The sequence below is a fragment of the Leptosomus discolor genome, chromosome 2 (genome assembly GCF_034619465.1).
Source record: "Leptosomus discolor isolate bLepDis1 chromosome 2, bLepDis1.hap2, whole genome shotgun sequence".
Taxonomy (NCBI): Eukaryota; Metazoa; Chordata; class Aves; order Leptosomiformes; family Leptosomidae; genus Leptosomus; species Leptosomus discolor.
This window is the reverse complement of record NC_141392.1, coordinates 49,453,181-49,470,518: the sequence shown is the minus strand read 5'-3', so window position 1 is coordinate 49,470,518 and position 17,338 is coordinate 49,453,181. Positions and strand designations below refer to the sequence as shown.

The 17,338-nt window shown below is 46.1% G+C and overlaps 1 protein-coding gene across 4 annotated transcripts; it reads right to left on the bottom strand.

The window, feature by feature from the left end:
• Nucleotides 1-774: 774 nt before the first annotated feature.
• TBXT (T-box transcription factor T) lies at nt 775-8,065 on the bottom strand. Of its 4 annotated transcripts, none has more exons than XM_086461057.1 (8): nt 7,860-8,065; nt 7,434-7,698; nt 6,720-6,854; nt 5,918-5,979; nt 5,768-5,829; nt 4,641-4,817; nt 2,910-3,042; nt 775-1,045 (listed from the first exon to the last, which is right to left on the bottom strand). In XM_086461057.1, exons 1-8 carry the CDS (start codon nt 8,063-8,065, stop codon nt 775-777), a joined length of 1,311 nt encoding a protein of 436 aa, XP_086317183.1. The 4 variants fall into 4 exon arrangements, with proteins under 4 accessions (XP_086317183.1, XP_086317184.1, XP_086317185.1 ...); XM_086461058.1 differs by having other exon boundaries at nt 2,910-3,039; XM_086461059.1 differs by having other exon boundaries at nt 2,910-3,039; nt 4,641-4,814.
• Between the last annotated feature and the right edge of the window lie 9,273 nt (nt 8,066-17,338).

Genomic DNA, 17,338 nt, shown 5'->3' with positions numbered 1-17,338 from the left:
GAAAAAGTTTTCTATAGGGCCTATTATTAGGCATTGGCTGTTTGAAATGAGATGTTTAGCTAAGCTGACATGTATTTGAAATCTATATGATCAAACAGCAAAACTTACCTCTGAAAGGAGTCTTTTGGGTAAAACAATTTAGACCAAACATTAATACTGCCTTTATTAGGAAGAAGATAGTTCTTGCAGATTGTCTCGACATTAATTCAGCAGCAAGGAAATAAGCATACAGTTAAGAACACAACGTATTTGTGAGGCAAATACGCGTTAGTGCACATGATTTTCCAAAAACTTCACTCCTCAGCTACATTTGTGCATATTTCAGAATGCTTCTAACTAGACGGTTAATAAAAGTCTTCTCATGACTATAGCTAAGTTTGCCATTAAAAAAAATGAACTGAAAAACAGTCAGGAGTAACTTACTCACGAACAACGCCAAACTTCAGGTCCAAATATATCAGAACACTGAGAAACTTGGAATCTAAGTAAAAACCCTAAAACTCAGGTCTATCTATTTTAAAAGAAAAAAAAAAAAAAAAGATTAAAAGCAGTGAATCTGCTCTCAGCATTGCACGCGTACCACGTTTGTAAACTCTGCATGAAGTCAATGATGCACTGTTCAGTACAAGAGGTATAATGTAGATGCTCCATGCAAAGCAGTGCAGACGCTTTGTCTGTCATTTACTTCATGTCTCCTTTTTCTCTTCCTTGAGAATTAAGCATTTAAAGTAATTCAGTAGCTAGAAAGTCTGTCTTATACGAAAAGGTCTCGGTTTACATAGAAGGCGGGGTGACAGGCGTCCACGTGGATGCTAGCCTGGCATGTGCGGAGGCATCGTACTGGCCGTCGGGCAGGTCCGTGGTGGGTCCCCCGCCGTCATACAGCGGGGAGGCGGAGGAGGCGGCAGGGACCGGGTGAGGAAGGGCGGTGTAGTGCGCCGGAGAGCCACGTAAGAACTGGGAGCTCAGGCTGTTGGACATCCCACTCGACTGAGATACCGGCGTGATGGTGCTGTTACTCACAGACCATAAGTTAGGATACTGACTGAAAGAAGGAAAGCAATAAATAAAACAAGTTATTAGTGATGCCAGTGCCTGCTGGCAGTTGCTCAGGTCACAACACAGCTCCCAAGCTGGGTCCATTTGCTGGAGACAGTGAATTTCTTTAGGAAGTTCCCAGCCACTGTGAGGTAGGAAGGACTCCCAGGGAGGATTTGTGTTCATGGCACCCCACCAATAAATCTAACCTCCCTGGTTTCCAACAGCAGGTTCCAGCACTAGGTATACTAGCGAATTTAAGCCAAGCTGAGGAAAGAACAAGCTGGCTGAAAAATGCAGAGGTTTGAGGGCCGATTCCTGAGCCACGCCATACCCTTGTCTCAAAGGAAAGGCACATGGTGGAGGTGGCTGGACATGGCAGCTGTTGGACCCAGGCAGGTTTGAACCCATTGCCACAAGTCTGTCAGAGCCCTAACTCCCCTTGGGTGCCTCTGTCATCAGTGGGGGACGGATGCCTCTAGACAGCAATTCAGCCCTCCTTGTTCATCATCTCATGTTAGAGGGGGAAGACCTAGACTGATGGCTGCAGATTGCATGGATACTATAGGAAGGGCTGCTTGAAAGGATAAAAAGCCTTGTCAGGACACCACAGCCTCTGCCCTCTCTCCGTCCTCTGAATATATACACACACACACATATAAATACACATATGAATTAAAAGAAACAAGGTGATTCAAGAGAAACACTATGAGAAAAAGTTCAGTCCTGCTGTATAATACTACACAGCACTTTCTACCTGTTGATCCCAAGCAGTTTAACAAGAAAGCTAAATATTATTCTTACTTTACAGGTAGGGGTTTAGACAAAAGTGCTGTCAGAAATGCTTTGAGGCCCCACAGTTCCAGTTCCACTGGTTTTAGCTACTGGACAATTCAGTGCAGCAACTGGAACTCAGTGTACTTTGCAAGTTTCTAAATGTGTATCCTGGGGGTCAGACAGAGAGAAGTGCTAGGAGGACCTGCTTACTTGATTAACATATGTTCAGGACTAAAACTTATGTTCAGTAATACAGTTACCTCATACGGGGTAATAGTACATACATACTCGGATTAACAGCTGAGTGTCCATGTGCATGGTTCAAATAAAAATGCTTTCCACAGACAGACTGGTAGGTTTGCACTGCTGAGATAGATGCCCAGACTTCAGCCATCTGTGGTTAATAGCAAAGATCTTGCCACCTTATCTCTATTTTGATTTTTCAAGTTTAGTTCCAAGGGACTGACTGTAAATTAAATCTCTGCTAAAAGGTCCCAAAGCTTAATTAAGATAATAAGAAGAAAGAGGAGAAAAGATACATTTGTATGACCACAAAATGGCAAAGGCTTTCACCGCATGTATAATCCCATGCTATGCTGGCTTGTATGGCAATACTTAAGTAAAGAATTACTGCCCCAACCTCTCACTCCTTCTCTGCACTACAGTTCACTGCCACTTTGTAGCAGAACAAGGGTTTGTGGAAATGGCTGGGAAAGCAGTGACTGGCTAAAATGAAACAGATCAAAAATTAACTTTTAAAATGCTATTTTGCTTAGAAGAGGTGAAACTTAAAAGAGCATCCTCAAATCCAATGGCTATTTGTCCAAGTGATTTGTAGTCCTTAATCTATCAAATACTGCTGTCACAAGTATCTACATTTCCAAAACCAAAACATAAAAAAAAGTTATCTGTTTCTTCAATGTGTTTTCCTTGTGAATAGTCCTTCTCAGTGTGCCCTTCCACATAGCTAATGATCCACACATGGCCATAAGGATTTCTAATTTGCTGGTGACTCTTTACCTCCTTTTCCAGCCTTCTCTTCCCAGAAAGTATCAACACACCGATTTGAGGGCTGCTGATAGATGGACTCCTACCTGGAGCTGGTAGCTGTGCCAGTGCTGTGACTCATGGGCAGCATTGTCGTGTGTGTGGGAACCCCTAGAGAAGACCAGTTGTCATGGGATTGCAGCATGGAAAGGCAGGCAGAAGAGTTATCGGCATAGGCTGCTGAGAAAACAAGCAAGCACTTATACACACTAGAATTGGACCCAATAACGATCTTGTACTCAAATGCATTGTATAGCTTTAAACCACCCTCCCCCATTACTGCCTTGCAAAAAAACTAAACGAAATTACACACACAGAGAAAAATGAAGTCAGCTACCAGTTGTGTCAAGTTTACCCTTTCAATTTCATGTGTTGTTTTGCACAACTTACAGTTGCAAAGTCTTATTTCTATGGAGGATCTATGGCCAAAAAGCTGTTTTGCCAAATCCCACCTGCTAATTCAGCCCATGCTTCCTAATTCAGACAGAGGGAAGAGGTGGGCTCCTTCCTTACACTACCCCAATCAATTTTGCAGGGCACCTTCTTTATGTCCATCATCTACATAGGCAGCAACAGTCTGGCAGCCCTTGATAACAAGCGTTATCACTGGATCACACATCCCTATTTCGAGACCAGCATGCCACCACAGGCTCTGAAGTCTGCCTTAGGCACCACCAGGAGTGACTGGACTGTGATTTAAACTACTGAGCTTGTGACCAAAACTGGCTGGCCAATATGGCAGAGGCACCAGGAAGCTGTAAAGGGAATGCTACACAGCCATCCGCAGCAAGGAAAAGGTTGCTGTGGCAGCTGACTAAGGGAAGAAGAAGAGGTTCCTTGCTGAGGACCAGGGAACAGGTGGTTTTGTTCTTTTATTCTGTTTCAAGTCACAAAACTCGCATAAAATTTCCAAGATGCAAGAAAAGTCCATAGAAAGTTAGTTTTCCACTTTAAAATGAACTACAAAGCTATGTACGAGATTGATCAGGCTGTGTAGTACTTCACAATTCAAAATTTATTTTTTTTTTTAATGGGAACCTTCAATATCCATACAGGCTGAAGGACAAAAATTGTCAACAGGACTTTGCCAGAAGAAAGAAAAAAAAAGAATAATTAAAAAAAAAAAACCCACCACTGTTAAAAATGCCCTTGTCTCCTCTCCTTGAAGTACCTACAGCTTAAGGCACCAAGCATTTATTTGACTATTTCTGACCACAGCTTTTGAACAGCTCTGCAGTTTACTCAGCTCCATATTGTTTCTGTGTATCCAGTTGTGACACACACATTGACAACAACCTGAATGCACGGATGTTAGCTACAGCAACAGGCAAGTAACACTGGCAGAATCAGGACCTCAATTATTATGTGGTAAGACCAAGTGACACCAACAGAACCAGACACATACTTCTTCATTTCACTGTGTTATACCTACAACTAATGATTGAAATCCTTGCTTTCAAACTTAACTCCGAAAAAGTGTCAAAGTTTAAGCTCACTGGTTACAAGAATTCAAAAGCACAGAACAAAGCCAGCACAATATAGTCTAATCAATTAGCAGGAGGCAGTTCTACACACCCTCGTTTTTTCCATCATAAAGAGAGTGGGGACACGTACTCATCATCCCTCTTTCTTTGCAATGCTGGCCCCAAGCCCTCTGTGCCAACGGAGCTAGAGCGCGACCTCAATTTCTGTGGCATCGCTCGAGAAGCCCACTGCTCAAAGCCTGCATCCCTCGGCTCATTTCCCACCTTTATACGGAGCTGCAACGTCAGACTTACTTGGCGAGTTGTTTCTATGGGTGTATGGGTTGGGGTAGGGGGCAGGACGGTGGTTCCTCAGCGATGAGTACCTTTCACAGCTGTGAGCAGGGGAGAGCGGCAGGGGGGCTCCAAACTGAGGGTGAGGATTGGCAGGTGGGCACAGAGTCCCAGTCCCCGGAATAAGCCAACTACCTACTGTGGGGAAGCAAGAGATTTGTAAGATGGGTACGTAATGCAGCCAGGCAGGGAAAGGATCACAGCAACGAGATAAACAATCGATCAGCAAGGAAATGCACACTCGGAAAAGGAAACAGAGTTCAACATGGCAGAAAAATCTTGATCTTTACAGCTTTCTTAAACAATCTTATGGAGGAAAATTAGACAACAGCTTAGAAAAAGCCCCGTGTCAAGCTAACATCATTTTTAAATTACCGTTTCATTACAATCACAGTAAGGAAACACTGAAATGGTTAAACTCTCCCTTACATAGGTAGTGTGCGCTTAGTAATGGTTAGTGTAATTTTCAGTTTTAAATTGCTCTTTGGTGGGGGTCTCAATCTATAGCTGTGCTCTGAGGTTTCTCAAACTGCTGAAAAGAACTCTCAAAAACTAAGTATTTTCACTGAAGCAAATAATTCCTAGTGCAACTCAACTTCTCCCCTTTATAGGCTGCAGACATTTTTTTGACAATAATCTGCCAAAACAGAAATCACTAAAACACTAATGCTTTTTATTCATCCGAAAAAAAACTTTTTAAGCAAATGCCCCTAATTTTCTTAAAGTACTTAAAACATAAGCACTATTTCAAGCATTTTCTGCTGTATTTTGAAATGAACTTTTGTCTCCATATCCATGTGGATATTGTTGCCATTTTATACAAAGGCAGATGTCTTTTTGGACATGAAGATTAACTGCAAGATTCTATTAAAGGATTTTAAGCGTAACACAGAAGTCTTAACCACACACACATAGACTATAACGTTTATACAACCACAAACTCGCATGAACCACAATCATAAGGACTGGTAGTATTATTCTCCCTTAGTTAAAGCCAGCCAGCAAACATTGCTCTTGAAGTTTTGCTTAACGGATGAGATGGAAGAAATCAAAGTTATGTTCATGGTGCAGAATGAAAGGAAACGTACACTGCGAATACCCAGACTGCTGGTTGTCTCCCACTTCCTCCATCATGTCTTTGTGATCACTTCTATAAAAGAAACCATGTTGTGTTAGTCAACAAAACATTTTTACAAATCTATGTAAAAAATCCGCACTATAGAATTAAGAGTTCTCACCTTTCTTTTGCGTCAAGAAACGCCTTTGCAAAAGGATTGTATTTAATTTTTAAAGCTGTGATCTAAAAACAACAAAAAATATATTTATCTGCAAGTATCACCATTCATTATCATACAGATATTAGGATTTTAATTAGGACTATCCATTGAAGTTAGTGAAATCACAGATGTTTGAAGAAATAAGATTAGGCCCATAATACCAACATATGGACATTGATTAAACAGCCCCTAAGGTCTGAAGTATTAGCAGACGGCTAGGAATTAGACCCTCTGCCAAATTCTGAGAGACTGAATTGCTTGGCTTTATTGATGAGCTAAGAAAGCAGCTAAGAAAGGTAGTACACTAAAGAGCTATAGAAAGTTTCACATTTCAAGCCAGAGCTGAATGGGGATCCAAAAAATCTCAAGAAGATTGGTAATTTACAGATTCATTAACCATAGATGTGCATTTTGGCTAACAGAGAAAGGCCAGCTTTGAAAAAGGCACATCCAGCTATTTCACTGTGTAGCTAAAAATGACAAATGTCTATCTTACCATACCTGTTTGCCTCACAGAATCTTTTAAGAATTACTCTCCTGCAATGAATTTGCAGTATATATTGAGACAGTGATCAGAAATTTGTGCTGTTACACATTCATAGGGCTTTTACACATATCGATTTCATTTTTATATTTAGCTTCAAACAGAGCACGGAAAGAACTGCCAAACACGAAACGAGTTCCATTATTTTGCTCTGTAACGTGCGCTTTGCCACTTGAAACCTCCTGGGTACTTGCATCCTTTCTTCCCTGCTGTGCATACCTCCTCATTCTGGTAGGCCGTCACGGCTATAAACTGGGTCTCTGGGAAGGAATGGCTGGTGATCATCCGCTGAGGGCCACCCACTCGCACTATGTGAATCCTTGGCTCATACTTGTGCAGAGAGTTCAACATGATCTGCGAGCAAACGGACAGAGCAGGTAAGCAGCGACAGAGCGGCGGCAGATGCTGGAAGGCACAGAAGGCACTCACACTATAAAGTCTCTCACGACCCATCTTTCCATCAGAGGAGAAAGAGGCAACAGGTGTGAATAAACCCTAAACCCAAAGCTGTAAGAAAAGGAGAGGGGCACTGCAGCCAGACACCCCAACATTCTGCCTGGGCATCCTCATCCCCGGTACTTGACAGGGCGGCTTGCACAGTCACAAACACATTGGCGATAAATAGCCAAAAAGACGCATCTACTGTGCCGTTGGCATGAGCAGGTGTCCAGACCAGAAAGAGATCTCAAAAAAGCAAGACAAGGCACCCGTCCTCGGTGGGAAGACCGACTCCGCTGAAAGAATGCAGTTCGCAACACACACACCCACCCCCAGCACGTTTGATAACAGCAGTATAAAAACAAGCATTAAGGAAGGCGGGAGCGGTGGCTCGGCAGGACCCCGCTGTCCCCCAGGGATGGGACGGGTCAGGTCGGGTCGGTCCAGCCCCGCTGAGCGGGGCGAGGGCGGCGCGGTCCCGGTGCCGGTGCTTACCTGCCCGCCGCCGTTGAGCTTGTTGGTGAGTTTGACCTTGCTGAAGGAGACGGGCGCCTTCATCCAGTGCGCGCCGAAGTTGGGCGAGTCGGGGTGGATGTAGACGCAGCTGGGGGCCTGCGGCTCCGGCTTCCCGCCCGGCACCCACTCCCCGTTCACGTACTTCCAGCGGTGCCCGTCGGCCGCCACGAAGTCCAGCAGGAAGGAGTACATGGCGTTGGGGTCCAGCCCCGACACGCTCACCTTCAGCACCGGGAACATCCTCCTGCGGGGCGACAAGGAGGCGCGAGGCACGGCGGGGGGCAGCCCCCCCCCCGCGCGCTCCGGAATCAGCCGGGCGGCCAGGACCCCCCCCCCTGCCCCCGCGGGGGCCGTGCGTGGACCGGGGGGGTGGGTGGGGGGCCGCGGGGCCGGCGGCAGCCCTACCTGCCGTTTTTGGTGACGATCATCTCGTTGGTGAGCTCCTTGAAGCGCAGCCACAGGTCGTTGTCCTCCAGCGCGACCCGCAGCTCCCGCTCCGTGGGGTCCCCCTTCTCGCTGCCCGCCTGCAGCTCGCTCTCCACGGCGCTCAGCAGGTGGTCCACCCGGTACTGCGGGGGCTTGCCCGCGCCCTCCGTGCCGGGGGAGCTCATCCTGGCCCCCGCCCGCCCGGCGGGGCGGCCGCCCTGGCAGAGCCCCGAGCGGCGGCGGCGGCGGCGGGGCCGGGGCTGACTCCACTTGACCTCCGCGGCCCCAGCGAGCGGGAGCGGGGCAGGGGCCGCTGTTATACCCCGTCATAAACACCCCCCCGGTGACATCACCGTGCCGGCGGGGGGGCCCCGCTGATTGGCGGACGGTCGCTTTGATCTCTCCGGCCGATTTTTCCCATTGGCCGCCCGCGGCCATATCACAACGGTGCCCGGGGAAGCCTGTGATGTTAATTGCAGCCCGCGGGATTAAACGCGGCTATTTTATGTAAATCTGCCCCCAAATGTTTGCACCTCTATCAAAGCCGCCGGGGCCGGGGCTCCGGCAGCCGCGGAGGAAATGGCCCATCTCGGCAACAGCCTCATAACCTGCGAGCGGCACCTCCCGCCTCCCCGCCGCAGCCAGCAGCGGGGCCGCCGCCACGGCAAGCCCCCCGGTCCGGTTTTTAGGCAGCCGGTCCTGGGCGGGGAGACACCCCCGCCGAGGATTCGTATTTAGGGGAAAAGAACCCAAAAACCTGGGAAGTCCGTCCCGTGTACGTCCGTGTGTGTGTCCCCTCCCCCCGGGCCGCCGCCGGCCGCCCGCAGCCCCCCGCGCCCGCCCCGCCGCTCCCCACGCCCCCCTGGCCCGAGTCGCGGCGCTTCTGCTGAAGGGAAGGATGCGCTTAGCGCCGACACAGCTCTTGCCGGGAAATTTAACAAAAAAGCTGAAACCGCCCTGTAGAGCAGCTGACCAGAAACCCGGCACAGTCAGGGCACCACCACCCCGCCCCTCGCCACCGGCTCCCCAACTTTTAGCGAGCACGAAGAGCCCACCCGTGAGCAAAGGCGCAGAGTTTGCCTCCCACCGCCGATACAAGCGGTGCCTTCGCACTCGAGATGCTCGACCACGACGGTTTCCAGCCATCCCACCTAAATAAACTAATAACTAAAAAATCTAAAGGTCAGAGAGATGGTTACGAGCCATCCCACCCAAAGCAAAACGTCCTTCTAAAACCCGATATTAGCTAAAGGCTTCGTTTCGCACAAGGAGGAGAAATTCCCGCGAGTTTCTGCGGGCAGGAGGGGAGGCTGAGCCCCGCCGGCGAGGCTTTGCAAGGGGCCGAATTTTTTTTAAAGTTGTTTGGCGCAAAAGCAAAAGCTGGGGCGAGGGAGAGGAGGGTTGTTTTGAAACCCTCCCGCCCCGCCGGTGTTTTAATAGTTTGCATTCTCCGGGGCTGCGGCGGTCTGTGGTGTGAGGGAAACAGTTTATTACCTTTCCGTGAGAATCCCTGGATAGAGGGCGAGGGGGAGAGAGGTGACAATGAGCAGGAAATAGTTCAATGGGGTCTCTTTAAACAATAACAAGTTCTTGAAACGAGAGCAAAGAAGAGGGGGAAAAGAAGAGTCGCGATGTAAAAATAAAGTTTTTTTTTTAAATAGGCATCTGCTCCCTCTCCAAACACCGCTCGTCATCGCTGCCGGGATTTTCAAGGTTTTAAGGAGGAAATGCCCGGGGTACACTGGCAAGCTGTCTGGGAGCAGAAGGAGCGGGAAGTCAGGGCTGCCAGGGGAAGGCGCGCTGAAGGGGTCCCTTTGGCAGGATGCGGACGGCGATTCAGTCCGGGCACCGGCTCTTTCTGCGGGCAGGCACCTCCTGCCTGCATCCCCTCCTGCATCCCCTGCCCGCACCCCCTACGCTCCTCACATAGCGGAGCAGCAGCCCGGGCGCGTCACCCTGCCTTCATCCGACTTCAAATAAACCCGGTGCTTCCGCTATTATTTTCGGTTTCTTTTCGGTCCAGAGCTGACGCTGACGGCTGTCTTTTCGTTACACAGCACCGTCGGGCTCGTATATCATTAACTTACTCAGCTCCGCAGAACTTTTTTGCCCTTCAACCCGAGATGTTAAATTCCGCACGCCAGCTCTCCTCAACCACCGCCCAGAAACATGCGAGAAATGGTTATCCCAGACCAATTCCTGCCTTAAAGTCTCCTAAAGCTCTGTCTGCCGGAACATCTGCCGCCCGCTTTTGGTCCTCTTCGGAAGGGGAAAGCGGCATTTGCAAAGAAATGACGAGCTAAGCTTACAAAGTTAATACGTAGTCGCTGCTAGAGGTAGTTTGAGATGCTCTTTTCACTATCGGGCATTTATTTCACCTAAGGTGCTCCGCTCAAAGCAAACAAACACATCCTAGCAAAAACCAGGAGCATTCCAACCCCTAAAGCCCACGGCACGCTGTCCCGCGGGTGGGCTGGCGGCACCAACTTACGTGGGGTTTGTGCTTTGAAGGCGACGTTTCAAACTAATCACCAAAACACCAGGAGAAATGAACCGCAAAGAAGGGCTCGCACGGAGAGTGACACACTGCGGGCAGGTGAAGGGGAGAGAAGGGACTTCCCCCCCCCCCCCCCCCCCCCCCCCCCTTGCAGAAGTTTCGTCTCTTTTAGGGGTACGCTCAGCCGGGGGGGCGCCCAGAGTGGTGTGGGGTGGTGGCGATGGGTCCCGTGTAGGGACACCCCAGCCTCAGCTCTTCCTCAGCTCCACCTCCCCTGGCAATGCCCGTGTCGAAGAGCCGACAGCAGCGGAACCAGCCGGAGTTGAAAGCGACGGGGCCGCTCGGGTGGAAAACGAACGGTTCCGAAAATGAATGAATAAAATAAACAGAGCCGATCTAAATGTGTATTTAGGCGATCCGAGCTTTAAAAACACTAGCCTAATTCTGCCGGGTGGGTGCTTCAAGGAAGGTCTAATTCCTAATCCATATAAATATACGCAGCCAAGAAACGGGGAGCAACCTCAGCCCTTCGGCAGCAGCCCCTGACCTAGGTGGTCACTACTTTCAGCACTGATCGCTCTCTTTAGGCAATGGAAGGAGAGTTGAAGTTGAATTGAATTTGATATCTTTCACGTTTTATTTAATACTTAGCAAACGGCTGCGCCGCTCATCCCAGAGAAATTATATATGCCCTCAAATTTAGTTGGTCTTTCAAAAAGAAGGCTATCCGCCTTCCCATTCTTAAACGACCACAAAACACGTTCGCAGAAGCTATATGTAATCTTGGGGGGGGGGGAAGTAGTAAAGATTTTCCCTCGGATTCCTGCCGCCTTTATTTTATTTCCTTCTCCCTCTTTCTGGTCTTAATTGCACTTCGGCTCTCAGGAGAGAGGACTCCCCACTTCCAGAGCCTTTCACCCAGAGCTGCAGTGCGTGACAGTTTACAGCCAAAAAACTTCCTCCAGCCCAACAGCTGTAAAGACTCCCGATTTATAGCAATACCTTCCTTCTGGCATGGGGCGAGCAGCAGCCTCCAGCTGTTCCCCTCGGGTTCATAACCCTTGTCCATAGCTCCCTACCTTATTCCCCGGGACAGCGCACATCCCCAGGCACGTTCCCCACGGGAACCAGCCCTGGCCGCTCCCGCAGCTCTCGGGCACCGGCTGCCCCGCGTGCAGCTCTAATCGCCCGGGGATGCCGTGCGACAACGACAGCGCGGTTAGCTATCGGAGGTTATCTGTTTAGTTATCTTTCAACTTGCAGTTTCGGGGACACACACACACACACACACACACCCGCAATTAACAGCGGGCCGGGGTCCCTGCAGCCCCCGCCTCCCGCCTCGCCGGGGAGCAGCGCCCAGCCGGGCCGGCACCCACCGGACCCGGGGGGGAACCCACCCTTCAAACATCAAAACGTCCCAACTCCTGACGAAGAAACACCTCCTTTCCCACGACCGACCTTCACCCCCCCTTAAGAAAAATGAATACATTTAATATCGTATGTATGTAAGAGAGACGTATATCTCTCTCTCTACTTCCCAGCTGCTTTTTTGCTGGGCACTGGGGAGGAATGTCCTACTGACATGACTGTTGAGGCATCGATTGAGGATGCAAACGCCATTTTCATAAGAAGCTTCTGGATTTCGTTTTAATCTGGCATATTGTTTTCCTTATATACAAGGCTTAAACAAGAAAAAGCCTAAAGATCACTCTGGGAGAGCTCTTTATAAGAACTCACTGTTTTGTAACCCCAACATACTAACATATACCTACATAGGAAATGAGAGCGTGCGAAAACACAGTGATTTTTATCTATTTTAAATTCATACATTGTAAGTGTTCAGCCTCTAGAATAATTATGTTTCAGTTCTCTACTTTTAGTATTTAAGAAATAGGACTGATTTTCTCCAAAGGTTTTAACACATACACATGTTCAAAGAACATTTGCTTTTCAAGTAGTCTGAACGGAGCACAACATGTCAATTTTGATTTGCTTTCTCTCCCCCTTTAGCGTTTGGGAGGGCAAGGCAAAGGCAGAGGGCCATCCTGCATTTTTTGAAGGTGGCAAAACTCCCGTTGGCTTAGTCAGATCTTTGCTTGAGTACTGCTAAGTACCCTCTCCATCTCAAATGCTCAGATCCTGAGGTTTCCCTCATGAAAGTCAATGATCAAACTTGCAATGGCTTCAGCGCCTGCTGCACTAGACAGCACCAACTGGGGAAAAACAACAAAATAAACTGAAGCTCCCATGAAAGCCCTTAAGGGAGAGTCTGGCTCAAAGATGGATGAAAGCAGCAAACTTGACAGCAGAGTACTTTTGATTCAAACTCAAAATTTTGAGCTAGAATATCCTTTTCAATACCTTAATGGTATTGCTTAGAAGATTAGAGCTATTTAAACCAAGTTATCCAGAGTGAGCCAGTGGGAACAAGTAGATGACAGAAATAAGAGCCATCCACCATTCTTAACAGGCCATTTCTCTAAAAACTGCAGAGAGGGACAGGCACAATAGACCACCGAGGCTGCAAAGAGAAGCAGTAGAATAGTGGATACTGTTTACCGCTTTACCTGGCCTAACGGATAATCTTAAAAAATCAACAAAAAGAAAACAAAACAACAATAAAACAACCCCACCACCACTGAAGACATATTCTGCTTCAAACAAGGCCAACAGGAGTCTGATGACAGAAAGTACTTGCCTCATCACAAACACCCTAGCAGGAGATCGTACCATAAACAACACCTTTTCTTATACTTCAGCTCACACAGTTCCCAAAGCGCACTAATGTCAATGTGACTTTTCTTGTTGAGATATGTCAGGGTAAGGTAAAAAGTGTTCAAGTCTCAAATATGGAAGTCCTCAGATTTTCTGACATTAATAATAAAAACTATGTACTTTTATTGGCAATAGTCATCATTGCCCTGAGAATTATCTACAAAAGTTTGCAGGGCTAAGAATCAAACAGGCCATATTCCTTTTGCAGTTCTTTCAATATCAATAAAAGATTTAAGGCAGTCAGGAATCCACAGTTTCTCCTTTCCTTTGAACATTTCATGGAGATTACTGTAACGCTTAAGACAAACTGGGTGCTTCACAGCTACATAATATTAACACCTCTAAGAAAAAAGATGCAATTTCTAATTTGTAATTGCAGTATTTTTTAAAAACAAATCAACTTTTTTTCCTTTTTTTTTTTTTTTCTTCTTCTTTACTGTTTTAACACTTTTCTTCCTCCTTCTCACTGTTCCACAGGAAAGGTAAATACGCAGTGTTAATGAGTACTATTTTATAATTTATAAATAAGGGCAACATTTTTAGTATTCACTGGGCAACTTGTGCCTAAATCTCAATTATCTTATGTTTTGGAATTAGTAATTGCCTTGAATGCAGCCTCAAAGCTTACAGCCTCTTCAGAGCCCTTTACTGCCAAGATTGTTTCCCAATTTCTTGCTCTAGGTAGCTCCCTCATCTGTACGAAATAAAAGCACTTGGAGAGCTTTAGCAATGAGGGGTTACTGAAAGCAAATTCTCTTCCTCTCATCAGTAAGGAAACTGTCTGATAGAAAACTGTTTTCTTCTTTGCCTCATCGGAGTTATCTCCCCTGACTGATACCAGCAGTTTTGCATAACTCTGATGCTGTTTTTTGTCATCTTGATGCAGCTGGCTCATAGGAAAGAGCTGGACATTAACTCAATCTAGATATTAATTGAACTTACAGGTAGCGTACTTTTACATCAACTGAGGCACTTTTTAGCCCCTCCACTGTCTCCTCTCTTACACTGCTCTGAAGCCAACTAACTTCTTTCTTCCAAGCTGTATGTGACCTACTTCTACTCTATATACCGAATCCTTCATCTTCCCACACTTGCTTCACCAACAAAGACTCCTCCCCACCTGACATAAATATTTTCTTATTACTACTTTTAAGAAAGTGGAAGTTTCCTGAACCGATCAAATCACCACCATATTTTGCGGTAAATTTTTTTTTCTGTTATGTACATAACATTTGTGCCGTGCACCATGCTGGACAGGCCTGCTCAGAGGAAAATAAGTGGTAGAAGGACCACACAGAGCAGAAGAACAAGACTGTGATGCCAACAACTTTAAATCTCGACAAGGAATAAGTAAGCAAGGCAACATTCACTGGAAGATGGCAATTACAGAAAAAAGAGAAACTACTGACACAACAGCTCCTTAAAGGAGCTCCTGTTGGTCTTCTCAGGGAGACAATGGGCAAACTAATGCCAGCCTCTTCCTATCATACAGGGCTCAGACTTGGAGAGCAGCGCCTGGGACATACAGACACGCTTCTGGTCCTCTGTTTCATGACCAGGAGTGTAAAATGTTTTGCAAACTTCAGCCTTTCTGTGTTAAATGTACCCGTCAAGCTCTGACAAACACAAATGTTTCCTACAGTTTCCTATTTTGAATTCAGCAAAGGTTAATTTGATCTTGGCCACCTTTTGCTGCCTTATGCCACCAAACACGTTTAGCTGTGGGAAGATTGTTGATGTAATGTACAGCACAAGAGACTGGAAGCCAGAAGAGCTGATTCTGAGCTCCAGTGACTTACTATCTTTCTTTGGGCAAGTCTTCAGGATCTCCGTTTTGATAAGCTTCTCTGCTTCCTAGTGAAAATATCACACACAAATTTTCACTGGTAATATCGCACCCTTGTTTTCTCTGGAACCATTTGTAATGAAAGTGAGTATTCGATAAGCTAATAATGCACACTGAAAAGTAGTTACATGTCAAAACAAAAATTTACAGTCTTTGTTCTCTGGTAACACAAATCCCATCTGATTGTCTGACAAGGGCACATTTTTCTGCTGGATGATTTTCGAACATTTGCATTTTTAACAAACTGTTTGTTTAGTCCAACTTAGTTCCAGCATGCTGCAGACATTAGTTCAGTTTGCACTTTCAGTTTCACAGAATCACAGAATCACAGAATGTTAGGGGTTGGAAGGGACCTCTGGAAATGATCCAGTCCAACTCCCCTGCCAGAGCAGGACCACCTAGAGCAGATCACACAGGAACGTGTCCAGGCGGGTTTTGAATGTCTCCAGGGAAGGAGACTTCACAACCTGCATGGGCAGCCTGTTCCAGTGCTCTGGCACCCTCACAGTGAAAAAGTTTGTCCTTATGTTAACGTTTAAAAGGTATTTGTTTTAAAAAAAAGTCTGTGTAGTAAAAAGGGACTATTTAAGTCTTACCTTTTTGTCTAGCAGCCTGTGCTGTCATTACCACAGGCAGATATGGCAGCAAACAATGAATGTGTGGGGACCACATCATGTAGTAACCATCAGTGCATGTGCCACAGGAGGCTGGGCCAGGAATGCCTAGGAGACATTGCAGACACCTGAGCCTCTCTTTGAAATCTCTGCAGATTCCCAGGGGTAGAAAATATTTCTTACCCTTGCTAAGAATACGTCAGCTGTGACCTAGGACTAGTGGCCCACACAGTCTGATGTCCTGTCTAACAGTGGCTAGTCAACACATCGGAAGATGTGATCCTTCACTCCCGGTTACGTGGATTACTTTGTAATTTTTCCACTCAGAGAGGCACTGCCTTTGTGGTTCTATTGACTCACCTGTTCCGCAAAGCATGAAGACTTACAGCTGTATTTTTTTATAAGCCAATTTAACTTAAAATGTTTTTCTTATCCACCTTGTGTCTGACCTTTATGCTAACTAAAATTGCTCATTCCTATGAAACTACTTTCTATGTCTAGCTCAGATCAGTAGATGTTTACTGCGTTCCTGGGTTATCATAAATATCCCTGTTGCCAGGAAAAATGTATAGCTTCCTTGCCTAGGAGATCTGTGCTATCTTTTCATATTAAACACTGGTGGCCTCAATTAGTGATTGGCGAGCTCAAAACATTCTATAGATGCACAATTTTGGTAATGCTCTGTGCTAAGTTTCTTTCTTTCAGTGCTGGTTCCAACAGCCTAACATTAAATTCTCAGATAAGATCAATTAAGTAGCAGCAAATCTAACTGGGACAGTTATTTCTTATTACTCTCTCGGACCTGAGAAAACTTCTTCCCCAACCTTCCCCTCTCATCATCTCATAAGAGATTTTACCTTCCCCTGTGTATATATAAGATAAGTCTAGAAGGTGAATAATTTATTTTAAAATTTGACAGAACCACAGGCTAATTCACCCAGATCTCTAAAAGACAGAATACAAATTCAGGGATACTCAGCTTTGTTATTGCTAGGAATTTAGATGTACAAAATCCAGCAATGATAACATCTTCATCCCCTCCTCAGCAACTTACAAACTTATAGTTTGTGACAGCTAACTAGCCAGTGTTGTGCTACACGCTTACATCAAGATAACTGTCTAGCGTGCTCACATCAATGTTCTTGCTGCACACAATGCTGAACCTTCAAGTCTCGTCCTGATCTTTTCTTTACGAATCTATGTGCCTAACTTCTGTGTGGGAACAGAAAAAGGCATTGTTCTCCATCATGCCTATCCTCATTAGTACTTTTGATAGCTCCTAATTCAAGAAGTATTTTATCATTTGTCTTTAATGTTGTTCTACACCATGCTGTGGGAATTTTCTGCCAGTGAGCAATGGAAACTTTTGACCTGATTGCAGCTGTATTCTAGAGTATGACACTCAGTATCCCAGATACCTGAGTGAAAAACCAATAGCCATCATATAGGAGGTACCAAGCATTTTCAATCTGAATTACATTTCTGTTCTTTCAGAGGTACTCTGATACCTGAGAACTTCTCAAACCTGAAACCTGCTGATGCTACAAACTGTGCTCATTTAAGGTGGCATATTACTTTCAATCATTGACTTGCCACTTGCATTCTTGTTAATTTAATACATTAATAATCTTGCAGGCACATTGCAAACATTTATTTGCCTTCATCTTTTTTAAACAAGTTATTAATCTTCAGTTGAATTAAAACAAATCACAACCATGTTATA

Bases quoted from the DNA above. Each gene is read 5' to 3' on its own strand.
- TBXT (XM_086461057.1), bottom strand. From the start codon at position 8,065: ATGAGCTCCCCCGGCACGGAGGGCGCGGGCAAGCCCCCGCAGTACCGG. The intron at 5,830-5,917 runs GTGAGAACTCTT...TTTCTTTTATAG, and splicing joins TTTCTTGACGCAAAAGAAAG to AAGTGATCACAAAGACATGA. The intron at 1,046-2,909 runs GTAGGAGTCCAT...TCCTTCTTTCAG, and splicing joins GGCACAGCTACCAGCTCCAG to TCAGTATCCTAACTTATGGT.